Source organism: Schistocerca gregaria, chromosome 1 (assembly GCF_023897955.1).
Source record: "Schistocerca gregaria isolate iqSchGreg1 chromosome 1, iqSchGreg1.2, whole genome shotgun sequence".
NCBI classification, from domain to species: domain Eukaryota; kingdom Metazoa; phylum Arthropoda; class Insecta; order Orthoptera; family Acrididae; genus Schistocerca; species Schistocerca gregaria.
Window position 1 is genome coordinate 1,072,384,010 of NC_064920.1, and position 14,669 is coordinate 1,072,398,678.

Genomic DNA, 14,669 nt, shown 5'->3' on the forward strand with positions numbered 1-14,669 from the left:
TCTTTTTCCTGTTCATATGGACTGCTATTTAGGAAAAGCAACCGCAACTACTCAAGCACTAACAGTCGCAATAGGGTGAATTTCATACGTAATGACACTCTTCCGGAACTGCCTTCAGAACTATACAGAAGAAACATTGAAAGGGCTCATCAAGACGTCATGATTCCATCACGTGGGGCCGATCAGAACATAAAGTAGAGAGAGACCAGGAAGCACTCGTGCCACAAAATATTCTTTCTCCAGTTGACGATTGTAACAAAAAGGATGGAACAATAAAACTATGTAAATTATATAGACGACATAATGTCTGCAGAGAACCAAAGATTCACAGTAAACGTGCCTTAATTGGTGGTGTGACTCCAGTGCTCTACAATTAGTCTGGAGACTCATCGATTGGTACGAGAAACGTATCTTAAATGGCATGCCCCAACTGCAAGAATAAAAGTACCCTGTTGAAGTAGTTACTGACAAGGCTGAAAAACTTCAGCGATAAGAAAATTTGACAAACAACGCTTTGTATCAATAATCGGTCAGGTTTCCCACTGACTGATTCGTGGTGACGAGTAGGTCGACACAGATTACGCGTTGAGGTTATCAGAAGTGCCTGTAATTTACCTTCAGTCAGACATAAGAGGTGGTTAGTGGTTAGTTAACGAGCGTCCCTGACCAGAAACAGTATCACGAATTTATAGAGCTTCTGTTCGACGTAGAACTTTCTTAGTGCAGATAAGGTTCTATTATGTTGAAACGTCCCCTTTGAACAATTTATACACGACTGGTCTATATGAAACGTCCCCTTTGTAAAATTTATACACGACTCTGCTTAAACTGACACACAATATCTTTAGCGCAACGCAATCTGACTTCCAAAAATCCCTACGAAAGAATGGCCCTGACTAGCATTAACCTATACGTTTCACAAATCACTTACCTCACAAAAATCTTCGTTACTCAAGCTACTGCAATACAGCGAGCGACACTACTGCCAGCTAAATAAAAGATTCAAACTACTGAAGGCACTAACTACTGATAGTCAGTTAGCAAATGAAAGATTTTAATAGAGAACAAACAATGTATTTACCTCACTAGTTATAATATATATAGCAGTTCATGACACCAATTCTTACAGATTTCAAAACTCCATCTCTCTCCCCACGTCCACCACTGCTGGCGGCTCGCCTCCAACTGCGCAACGCTACGCGCTGTTAGCATCCAGCTGCCGCAGCTCAACACTACAATGGCAGACAACAATGCAAACTAAACACAGACTGCGCACAGCACAGCTAGTGATTTTCATACAGAGCGCTACGTGGCGGCGGCGTTATCAATAAAAAATCCTAAACAGCCTACTTACAATGTGAGACATTAGTTTATCCCAGCATATACAAGGTTCAAATATACTGTGATCGAAAGTATCCGGACACCCCCAGAAACATACGTTTTTCATATTAGGTGCATTGTGCTTCCACCTACTGCCACATACTCCATATCAGCGAGCTCAGTAGTCATTAGTCATCGTGAGAGAGCAGAATGAGGCGCTCCGCGGAACTCACGGACTACGAACGTGGTCAGGTGGTCAGGTGGTCGGGTGTCACTTGTCATACGGCTGTACGCGAAATTTTCCCACTCCTAAACATCCCTAGGTCCAGTGTTTCCGATGTGATAGTGAAGTGGAAACGTGAAGGGACACGTACAGCACAAAAGCGTACAGGTCGACCTCGTCTGTTGACAGAGACTGCACACAGTTGAAGAGGGTCGTAATGTGTAATAGGGGAAACATCTATCCAGGCCATCACACAGTAATTTCGAACTCAATTAAAGATCCATTGAAAGTACTATGATAGGCGGGAGGTGAGAACTTGATTCCATGGTAGAGTGGCTGCTCATAAGCCACACATCACGCCGCTAAATGCCAAATTGGACGATTTAGCAGTTGTAAAACGTTGTGCGGAGTGACGAATAACGGTAAACGATGTGGTGATCCGATGGCAGGGTGTGGGTATGGCGAATGCCCGGTGAACGTCATGTGACAGCGTGTGTAGTGCCAACAGTAAAATTCGAAGACGGCGGTGTTACGGTGTGGTCGTCTTTTTCATGGAAGGGGCTTGCACCCCCTTGTTTTGCGTGGCACTATCAGTGCACAGGCATACATTGATGTTTTAAGCACCTTCTTACTTCCCACTGTTGAAGAGCAATTCGGGGATGGCAACTGAATCTTTAAACACGATCGAGCATCTGTTCATAATGCACGATCTGTGGCGTAGTGGTTACACGACAATAACATCCCTGTAATGGAGCGGCCTGCCAAAGTCCTGGCCTGAAACTTATAGAACACCTTTGGAATGATTCGGAACGCAGACTTCATGCCAGGCCTTACCGATCGACATTGATACCTCTCCTCAGTGCAGCACTCAGTGAAGAATGGTCTGCCATTCCCTAAGAAACCTTCCAGAACCTGATTGAACGTATGCCTGCGACACTGGAAGGTGTCATAAGGGCTAAGGGTGGGCCAACACCATATTTAATTCCTGCATTACCGAAGGAGGACTCCACGAACTTGGAAGTCATTTTCAGCCAGGTGTCCGGATACTTTCGATCAGAGTATCTACGGGAATGCAGCCGCTTGATGCCGTAGACAACAGCCGATATTTCGGCAAGCAGTGAACCCTGCAATTTTCAAGACAAAACTGCTTCTCACCATATCTGACACACTGTCGCTGGACGGTTGCACTAGTCTGTTCTCAGGACACTGATCGTACAGCGGATTTCTAAAAACAGGAGCCCCACTTGCAGTAGACCTCGAATTATCCTCGAAAAACCTGAATGTAGTCTAATGCAGTCATCTCTTTAGAGACTGTTCCTTCACAGTATTTGAAACTGTGGCAAATAGCTACAAAAAGCTGTCATTGACTTTCTCATAAGAAAGAAACAGCATGTGCAATAATGCTGTGAATGGCTCAATGCAGAATAATTTAAGCTCACGCGAGTCTGCTGACATGTGCAAATTAAGAGTGACTTAAAGCTGTGGGAAATCTCGAAGTTCACTGGCACACAAAATCTGCTGTAGCGCTGTTGGTAAATCATCCTTATCAGAGTATTGAAACATTACCGGAGAAGTCGTTAGTGAATATGAATGTTTGGACGATGTGACGCAATATGTCTTAAAATATAGAAGTTAGGAGAGTGTTGTAATATGGACAAGACTAGATTTGGTTTCAGAAGAGGAGCACGGTATTTGTGGACGTAGAGAAAACCTATAAGTGGAAATTCAGGGACAAATGGAGATAAAATGGACCTGTATCGTATAATATTTAAAAGTAAGCAGGTGTAATAAAACCGAAAGCTGAATAGGCAAGAGTTCGTGTAGCGTTTGTCAAAATTAACGACTACGAGAAAGAAAATGTCAATGCAGATAAAAATTCCGTAGGAACATGAGATATCAGTGTTAAACTTACAGGACGACCTATCAGGTGAGAGGTGAAAGATATTTAGCAAATTCTCGATTGAGAATAAAAACTGTAGTAGTGCCTAATACAGACTTAATGGTGATTGTAATTGGTTAAGTGGTGGTGGTGGTGACTGAATTCCACTGGTGAAGCAAAATTACGCATAACGGTTGAAGCGATTTGGGCGTCCATAGTAACGAAAATAAACAAGGCTTCCATCAATAACAGCCGTATTGGTATCGGACATATGTATTTCAACGCATAAAAAAATTGCACTTTATCGCCGTTAGCAGTATTCATCATGAATCTCGGGAAATAAACGTTATGCTTCTGGTCTCACTTGGCAGATTTCTAACAAAGAGGTGACAATACAGATGGGTTAAAATATGTTTGTAGGTAATGATATAACTAAAGAAACGATTTAGCGTATTTTCGCATCTATATTGTTGACTAATAGCTGCGTTTATTGAATTTCTAGTTCAAAACACGTAACGGGAAATAGACTTTCACACACACACACACACACACACACACTTCCACAGATAGCTTGTTCACGCGGAGAAGTAGGTAAGACCACTGAGATAGATAAGCTCGTATCCGGAGAAATCTGTGGTTTTCCAGTGTTTGAGAGAATGAGCTGGCTTGAGTCAGGTGGTACTTCTGCGTCAGAAAGACAGAGCGCAGCCTTGTCACAAACATGTACGATGTAAATAACAGGTCAAAGGATGGGGTGTTGGCTCAGAGGGGGAGGGGAGGTGAATTAGTCATATACGTAAGTTATGGGTGGGATGTACGCTCCACGATACAGGTCTGAGGAAGAATCCAGTCGCCTCGTCAAAGAAAAAACTTCGGAATCGCGTTGAAATGACTTAATCACACTAACAGGATAGGCGTTAACTTGTATATTGGGGACAGACTTACATTTCGGGAACTTCTCGCGAAGTCTTTCTAGGTCAGAATACCAAATGATCTACCGCAGTGCTTAAGAAACTTAACTTGAAATGCAACTTTATTATGATACCCAGAGTCAATGAGGACTGTTATACGAAGATTTCTTATTGCTGCAACATAATCCTTTTGTTAAATGCCAGTGCACATTTATGAAATGCCAGTGCACGAATGAAGCACTTGGCCACTCCGCAGTTCTCAGCTGCTTTTATAGTAGGCACGTAGCAACTAACAGCAAAATCGAAAACCGTCAACTAACGTTAAGAGCTTCTTAAGTGGTGTTCTTGCCCTGTTCAGTAACAAACAAAAATATTTAGACAGAAATATTAAAATAGGTGTTGATTTTAATTGACGTTGGTCAATTCGGCAGTCAGCCGCTTATCTGAGTGATACAGAGGTAAGTACTGCGCCCACAGCGAGGTTTAGATGACGTTCCGGGAGGGGGCACTTCTATTGTTTGTCTTCCAGTACTGCCAATTCACGGGTGTGAGCAACTAATACCGATCTGTTGTTGCACAAATTTTGACGTGGCAGTAACGTGCTTTCGTGAATGCGCATTACAAAGACGGTAATCTTCAAATGCGGTACTTAGTGGTAGCAAGGGACATTGAGGCTGTTTTAATATAACGTAGTGATCAAAAGAACACTGGCATTAAAAACATTTACCAAACTTTCGTGATAGTGTCCCATATTTAATAGCGCACTTAAATAAAAGTACAAATATTGTTAATTAATCATTCGCACTCATAGTAAAATCACAAACACTTCACGACGGACTATTCTATCACAACGCTTTGATCGCTGAGGTTGGCAGCAGTCTGAAACATGAACATCAACACGAAGCGATCCGAACGATACCAACTATTAACGATCAGCACTAGAAGGTCGGCGGCCAACTTACCTCACCCATACTAAAGAGTATATAGGGGCTCTAGCATACTAAATTATGTAGGTTAATAATTAAGCAGCTCTGCACTTAGGCGGCCCAGATGCCGCCACAAAATCATAATATAGGTTCTTGTGCACAGAAAAGTTTGACACTATTCTAAAAGACTGGCTAAGGAACACATCCCACAGAACTAAAGACACTTCTTGAATTGACACACACTCCTCGACAGCAGCAGAATGAACTCGTCCCTATCCCTGAAGAGGGGCCCAACAGTCTGACATTAAACTTATTGCTTGTCTAAGATACATCCTAATATTTCCGCCAAGAGCCGCTCCGAGTGAATACAACCGTTAATCAACGTTAGAGCTATTAAATGAATTTTAACTACGGATGTTATGAAAAATGTATAGCATTACAGACACTGAAAAATTTACAAACAGGCGTAGTGAACCATGTTCCACGCGGATCCTAACGGGGTTGGCTGAGAGCAGACAGTAGCTGGAGGCGATCCAACTTCACTGGCACACTAAGATGAAATGGTAGTTCATCTGATGTTGCAGAGTCAAATGTGTACCAATCACTCACTTACTGTGCGGCTGTAAGAGCTTTTTTCTGAATGGTGACAATACCTACAGACTTATATCTTCAGATGTACAAAGCTTATGACAGTCTGCTGGGTCATATCTCACCTGCACTATGATATAAGGTACTGCTCATTACAGTATCTTGTTTAATGTATTGTGTTCTAGACAATCGTAGATGACTTTGTGGTCACGACTGAGTGGGAAAACGTAATAGTAGTGAACCATCTTACTCTGAATGGTACCAAACAGCATTTTACATATACTGGCGTTTGGTATACAAAGTCCCACGTGGCAGAATGTTTTGTTCACGCTTCACTGTATGTGTGGGCATAGTGATTTCCTGTTCGGTTGTCTCCCACTGGTGTATCTAGTTCGCAGTACTGGCTGCTTTTGAAGTCTCATCGAATTATGGTGTGACATACACATACCATTGATTCTAAATGATACTTACGTATACCAACTTAATTGGACACACAGCTTCAGAAATATAGTCTGTTCCCGCCAGACGTTGTGTGTGCTTATTTTCTGGCCTACATACTCTTCCCTGGCCTATCACTTCATTCAAAGTATACGCCTGTGCCACCAATAGGAGTGCAGCGTCAGAACGCTGGCGGCGAAGGAGAGGCAGGTGGGTTTTGAAGGTCACAGCATCGCTGATGAACGTAGACTTTCAGAAACAAATAGGTTAGTCTTAGAGTGTGATTGTGGGGGCCTGCAGTGTGGAGACTTCTTTTGTAGCGACGTTGTGGATGCTGCGGTTCCCATCTACCTTGTAGAATTCGATGCAGTATTAAGATGTTATAACATCCCAACTCCTCCACCAAATTATAACATTTCAGCTCCCCAACACCAAATTAAAACGTTCCACTTCAATTTGTTTGCACTTGTAGCGATCCCAGCTTCCTCAACCAAATTAAAACGTTTCAGCTTCTCAACACCAAATTAAAACGTTGCATTAGGAGGTGTCTGCTTCGTGCAAAAGGTCTTGAGTTCATATTGATAACAAGTAATTCTTCATTACAGACGTTTATTTACAAACAGAACTGACAGACTTCACAGACTCAACAACTGACTCTGAGCTAACCGCACTGCATATCCGAACTGGCAACTGACAACTCCTAGGTGTATTAATATCTTTCCAAACAATGAGTGTCTTTGACAATGTTTTGTTTACAATACGATAGCAATTCACAACTTAAAACTAAATTAGACATTAATTCTATTTTTGTTCTTTCTATGCAAAATGTCCTAATATTGACACAGTACAATATTTAAACATCACCAAAGTTTCCCTTTACATTTTGCATATCTGTATCGACATCACCTAAAAGTCTACAGTATCGAATACTTCAATATGTCCCAATATGTCCTGTAATGTTACAATGTGTTACTAAGTTCCTTCAGCGGCTTGTGGTTCTCTACCCTCAAGATTAATCAATCTTCAAACGAAGACTACCCCCCACCTAAGTAGAGTCTAACCGCCACCCCTCGGGGTCAGGCCGTCATTGGGTTGCGAGGGTGGAGAGGTAATGCGGTGAAGCTATTAGCGTCATAGGCGGAGCTCCATGTGCTGATGAATTTATTTCAATTATCCGAAAGTGAAGCACCGTTATAGGGTGCCAGAATTAATGACCCGTGTTTCTAATATTGCTGTTCCAACGAACACAAAAATAAAAATGTAGAATCAATTCCAACAATCATTGTTTCACGACTACTGCTACGCAATAACGAGCGAAAGAATTCTGACAAATAATGAAAACAGCAAATTACTGAAATTTCAGGTAATGAAGTTAAAAACTTTTTAGTTTAGATTGCAATGCTTGTAGAAGTCCGTCAGTAACAGGTTCCATGGATAATTTTGCTCTACAGATCGTAAGGTTCTAATGGCTCTGAGCACTATGGGACTTAACATCTATGGTCATCAGTCCTCTAGAACTACTTAAACCTAACTAACCTAAGGACATCACACAACACCCAGGCATCACGACGCAGATAAAATCCCTGACCCCGCCGGGAATCTAACCCGGGAACCCGGGCGCGGGAAGCGAGAACGCTACCGCTCGACCACGAGCTGCGGCCTAGATCGTAAGGATGTAGAGCGAGTCGTCATAGAGCGATGCAAAAACAGACATGTCTAGTGGGATACCGCAATCACTGGTTATACAATGTTACTTACAATCCGCCTTGGTTGGAAAAATGTTTATTCACATGACCGGTTTAGGTTCCCCTAGAACCATCTTCAGATCTGAAACGACAATGATACTAATTTACTATTTCGAAAATGCAAACCTTTTTCATTCTATCCGATCAACATCAGATATACCAGAACGTACCTGAAATTTCGGTTACAGGAGCAACCTGTCCACACACAGAAACCTTTACATGCTGTGTCATTAAAGTGCTTGACAGAATGCACGTCATTTATACTAATTATAAAACTATTACCGACAGGTGGCGTATGGCACATTTACCTTACATATGCACATACTGTATTAAGTAGATTTTCCTAACTTAATTTTATCTCTAAAAATAGTTATTTATAATCTATATTACTCACGGTTAAAATCTGTACTTGTCAAAATTAAAACACACGATGAAATTATCATTCTTGTACGAACAAAAACATAGGGCGAGTTATATATCTATGACGCTGGTGTAGACTTGTTTTCCTCCATGGCCTGCTTCCGTGGTTCCCGCTGTTTCGGTGTTGCGCCGCGAGCGGTTTACTCGTCTGATATCCATCGCCGTGGGTACGAGGGCCGTGCAGGAGGGCCGCGTCAACAACGTTAGGCGCCGCACGCATCTTCCAGCTTATTCACCGTGCACCATCTCTCATCCTTCAGCCTGGGTGCACGGTAACACGGTGTCTTCTCGTGAAACAGAGTAACAGAAGTCATGCACGGTTGCAGGCGGCGCTGGTCTGGGGATCAGACACGTGCAGGTGGTGCTCATGTGTGGCGGCATCACGCTGGCCTTCATGCTGCGGGTTGACCTGTCCGTGGGCGTCGTCGTCATGGCAAACAACACCGGCTCCAACCCGGACATCAAGGTGAGTGTCCACTCAGGGGCGCATGCATACAACGCACCCGGCCATCAGAAGCAAAAGGCATTATAAAATTTTCTCATCTCTCGTAAGAAACTTCTTTTCTTGTACAGGATACCGTGCGCAAGACAGTGTGGTCCACCCTGACTCACTCGTCAGTATAGCAAGACTCTGTAATTGGTCCACATAGCCGTATGGTTTTGACTGCGAGAGCAAGCGCTCCCTCGTGACACCCATATCCAGTACTCTATGACGTTACTTTTATTGTGCAGTGAGAGGGGCAGCGCCAGTAAATTATTCAAAAATTTTATAACAACCACCTCTTGCAAAACGTCAGACAACTGCATCATCTTAGACAGTTTCCAGCCTCTGGACGGGTCTGTATGGAACATAGGCCTCTCTATCGTCTTCTGTCTTGCCACCATCTCTCCATCTTTACCTTGATCGTCTCCTCCTTTCTTCTGAATGCATTCCTCTACTCCTTTCAGCCATATGTCTCTCGGTCTTCCTCTTGGTCTCTTTCCTTCCAGTTTCATGTTGTGTATCCTCTTCTCCATTCTGTTATAGTGCTCATACCATCTCAGCCTTGATTTCTCTATCTCCTCCTGTAATCGTTCCACTTTTATTAACTCTGATCCTCTCATTTCTTAGCCTGTCTATTTTTGTCACTCCAATACTGTTTCTCAAGAATTCCATCTCACTAGATTGTACTTTGCTTTTCTCTGTCCCTTTCATAACCCAGGCTTATGATGCATATGTCAGGATCGGGACACAGTATGACTGGTATATAACCTTTTTACTGATTCAGCGTACATCCTTGCTTCATATCAGGCTTCTGACACTCTTCCGAAATGTTTCTGCTTTTCTGCCCCGCTCGTTTATTTCTGTTGTTTTTCCATCTTCCTGGGTACCTGAAACTCTTAACTCTCCTCAATCGTTCCCCACCAATTGTTACACCCATTGTTCCTCTCTTCATAATTCTTGTTGTCATAATCATCTCTCTTGCTTATACTAAATTTCATACCATATTCTTGTACTGTTCGTTCCCATACGTCCAACCGCTCTTGTACTTCCTCCTCTTTTTCCCCCAAATCATCAGATCTGCAAACACCATAACTTTAATCTTCCTTTCCCCAATAGCTTGTGCTACTGTACTCATTATATCATCCATCAATACAATGAAGAGCAATAGTGAAAGTGCACTTTCCTGCCTCAAGCCATTCCTCTCTTCAATCCAAGCTTCTCTCTCTCTCTCTCTCTCTCTCTCTCTCTCTCTCTCTCTCTCTCTCTCTCTCTCTCTCTCCCCCTCCCACTTTCACACAGCTCACACTTACATAGTACATTTCCCTTATCCTCCAAATAATCTGTTTTGCTACTCCTGTGTTGTCCAGGGCTTTCCACACTTTGCTTCTATGTACACTATTATACTTTCTTTCAATGTCGAGAAAGGTCATTAGTAGATCTATTCCATATTCATAGTGCTGTTCCTGTAGTTATCTTACAGCAAAAATTAGATCCACCGTGGACCTTCTAACAACCCTACCACAACAAAAGTAAAAAAAATGATTTGTAGGGTTGCTCCCGCTGCTAAATATTGCATTTTCGAGCAAAAACAAAATTATATTATGTGGAAGGTGACACTAGAGCACAGTTAAGTCATTTAATGAAATATTGGATAAACTAGGCACTCACCTTTCGTGTTTCTCACGCTGGTCTCGTTGTGAACTCATGGCTCAATCTTCGAAAATCTAGGTAGTGATTCCAAGCTCGGATGTAAAGAGACCTAGGTGTTATTCTGCCATAATCAAAAGTTTTATAGCTGTTTCGTAAATCATTCTTGAACATTAAACTTTCGCAAGTTAAGACAATGGTGATGTAAAATAGTAAAAAACACTCCGAATTTGTTACATTTTTTATTACTTCTGTTGCAATATCACGTAACTCACAAAACATCACTTCACAATATAAACATACTTGAAAATATCTGCCCGCATCTCGTGGTCGTGCGGTAGCGTTCTCGCTTCCCACGCCCGGGTTCCCGGGTTAGATTCCTGGCGGGGTCAGGGATTTTCTCTGCCTCGTGATGGCTGGGTGTTGTGTGATGTCCTTAGGTTAGTTAGGTTTAAGTAGTTCTAAGTTCTAGGGGACTGATGACCATCGATGTTAAGTCCCATAGTGCTCAGAGCCATTTGAACCATTTGAAAATATCTTCCTCACTGTTACAGTTCACATTTCATAAACCGACTACAATTTGCGTCTTTTCAACATGACGACCAAGACTAGACTCCTTCATAACCGCTTAGGCGCCCAAAAACCAAAGTTACGACAAAGACCATGGTGACAAAAGAAAGAATACACATAAGAATAATATCATTGCAACATAGGCATATCGATGTATCAAAGTACCCTTACATTAATGAAATCAGACCTGAGTGTTGTCTCAGAAATATGTTAACTACTCCACAGAAACAAGGTAAAATATTGCTGGTATCGAGAGGTTGAGTTGAGGTGCCGTAATGGTTAGGTAATTAAAGCACCACTAAAACCTTTCTGTTCTGAAGCCATGCTGCTCCTCTCATTCTTCCTTCTAATCTTGCCCGAATTCGTGGTTCCAAAACTTTCTCAAATCTTTGCACAGTGATTCATCAATGTTATCCCCCGATATTTCTTGCACTCATTTCTATCTCCCTTCTTAAAGATCGGGACAATTCCCTTCTTCCAGTCTTCTGGGATCATCTGTCTGTACATAATTTTCATTACTCGATATAGCCATTGTATCCCCGCCTCTCCTATTGCTCTTACTATCTCTCAGACAACTGCACTGCTTCACAATTGTCAAGTACCAGAAACATTATTTTACGGGAATAGTTACAGGCAATGATGGATGACGTGAAACTGAGTACATACGTAATATATATGGTGTGGTACATTTGTAACATTTGTAATAAAGAGTGATACAGATTTCACCACAAGTAAAGTACGATAACAGACACAAACGCTAACGTTTGACACAGGTCAGACTAACAACATAAAGATCGATATCAGACTCTCGGCAAAGAATGTCTCCCTTGGGCATTAACGCACGTTTGGTACCTGTTGTTCACGTTGGCTACCAAACTATTGATATCCCCGGTTATAATGTCCCACTCCTCTCTCAAAGCAATTCACAATGCTGGCCCTGTTCGGGGAGGGTGTGTTCGTTGAGAAACACGTCTGCTAATAGCATCTCCATCGTTTTCTCCAGGGTTTAGGTCCGGGGAAATTAAATCTGCACAGTCTTCATTTGTTCGTTAAATACTCTAACCGTTTCTAGTTCTCATTCTCTTGGAAGCTGCGCGCTTGATTCACGCCTGTAAGTAGGACCGTCAGATGCTTCAAAGACCGCACGGTATAGCATCACCTTCTTTGGGTTCCACTTGTTAGAGGCAGTGGTGGGAGGAGGGGCTGGCAGGTATGGTGTACCACCACACTCGCATAACATCAAATGTAGCCTCAGTAAGCCATCATGGCTATCGTTCGTACACAGAAAACGAGTAAACGATGTTTGTGATAGTCGCCGTGGGAATCGGGGCTGGATGCCGGCAAGATATGTTGCTGCCATGTATTTGTACTCCTGGTGAAAGAGGAAAGGTGATTGTCCTAGCAGATGTCGTCGGAGTCTATGCTAGGTGTTAAAACGTTGCCAACTTCTGCTCTAAACGTGTTTCCCATACTGATAACTTTCAAACGAGCACTTACTAGCTAAAAATTCATGCAGCTACTAATCTAAAGCTTTAAAATTATTTGCACACACGGACGTTTAAAAAAAAAATGCTACCCAAGTATGCTTTATCATGCAGATAAGAATGTAGATACTGAGGAAACATGCCTGCAAATACTAATAATATATCAACTGTTGGCGCCTAAGGGTTGATTATCATTTCTTTCTAGAGAAGTTGCATGGTGGTTATTGGAATGTTCTTTCGGAACAGTTACTATCTTCACAATATTAAGAAATAGTGCGTTATTAACTCAGTCGGCGGCTGAATTTCGATCCTGAGGACTTTGAAAGAGTAAAAAAAATAGGTACCTCTACTGGCACTCACAGCCTTCTATTACAGCAGTTGAGTATAGCATTGACTGAACTGTACAAAGTTACTGCATTTGATACGAACTACAGGAAGTAGGCAGAATAATGTGAAGATCGGTAGCGATTGTTTGGTTGTGTCTGACAGTCAACAACACAGGTAGGGCACGTGTCGCGCTGGACTGTGAGGGCTCAGTACCGACTATATATCAGTGCAGGTTTTTGCAAGTAGTACAGACTTCGTATCTGGATTCAGAGGCCGAGTTTGACGTGCAATAAAAAACCTCGCAGATTTCCGAGGACAGACTGTGGGGGCCCGATTAGCTGGAGCTTCAGTAACCATGACAACCAACTTAGTAAATGTTCAAAGAGCAACTGTTTAAAGTCATGACAGCCTATACAAAACATGGAAAGACTTCGTGTAGACGTAGTAACGGGAGGAAATCAAAACTAAATGACAGAAATCGTCGTAGGCTAACACGAATCGTGTCAAAACACAAAACTACGCCGGCTAAAGTGAGTACAGAGTGCAGTAAGCATCTTTAGAGACCTCTTATCTAGACACTGTCCATCGATAACTCCATAAAGTCAATATTCATGGACGAGCTGCAGTACCTAAACCATTAGTGATGACAGTCAACGCAAATAAGCATAAAACATGGTGTCCAGAGCATAAATACTGGACGGCTGATCACTGGAAACACCTCATATGGCCCGACGAGTCAACGTTTCCTTTATTTCCAACATCGGCTCGTGTTTACATCTGTAGAGAGCCAAAAAAGCCTACTTTCCTGATTGCTCGATTCTCATGGTTAAATACGGAGATGGAATTGTGATGGTGTGGGGAGCCCTATGATGGTATTCTGATGGTCCCATCACTACTCGGAAGTCGTGTTACAGCCAACGATTTTGTGAACATTTCAGGTGATCACTCCATGATTCAGATGATGTTCCCGAACAATGAAGCAATATTTCAGAACGATAATGCACCCATTCACACAGGACAGTACAATCGTGGTATGAGTAACATGCAACTGCATTGCAGCGTCTTCCCTCCATCAGTCCCCCGACTTGAACATTATCGAATCCTTCTGGGCGGTATTGGAGCGCAGACTCCCGGAGCAGATTTCCACCTCCCTTCACTACAGGTGAAGATCGAAGACTGGCATAACATTCCACTGGAGACTACACAATCATTAGATGCCAGTATTCCAAGAAGGATCGCAACTGTATTGTGGGCAATTGGGGGGTCCAAGCCCTCACTAATAAACCATTCCCAAGTAACAGGTGTTCACATGATTTTGCCTATGCCCTGCAGATGCTAACGCGGACAAAACACACACAAAGCCTTTCGCACTCACGGAGCCAACAGTTACATTGCGTGAGGTACTACAAATTAAAACGATTACTTTAAAGAGTGTTTGTGAATACCCAGAAGTAATTGCTGAATTATGTAAAGGTTTGTAAATGCGGAGGCACGTTTTTCATACTTACGATTTGTGTGTAACTCCATTTCAAATTTAGTATAAACATATTCGAAGGGAATTTACGTCGTTCTTTAAGAACTATATCTGAAAATTGCTATGTGCATAAATTTATTTTTCCTAGAAGTATTCTAAAAATGCGTAGTTTCTATTTACGAGCAACTGTTAATGAAATATGAAATGTTAGAACGGAAGTTGATAAATATAAA

The 14,669-nt window shown here is 42.3% G+C and overlaps 1 protein-coding gene across 3 annotated transcripts in view; it reads left to right on the plus strand.

The window, feature by feature from the left end:
• Positions 1-14,669, plus strand: part of LOC126314434 (putative inorganic phosphate cotransporter) — a 133,527-nt gene that overhangs the window by 85,831 nt on the left and 33,027 nt on the right. For all 3 annotated transcript variants that reach the window (XM_049992442.1, XM_049992441.1, XM_049992437.1), the window contains exon 2: positions 8,777-8,916. In XM_049992442.1, coding sequence (XP_049848399.1) covers positions 8,777-8,916 — 140 coding nt within the window. The remainder of the gene's footprint in view (positions 1-8,776; positions 8,917-14,669) is intronic.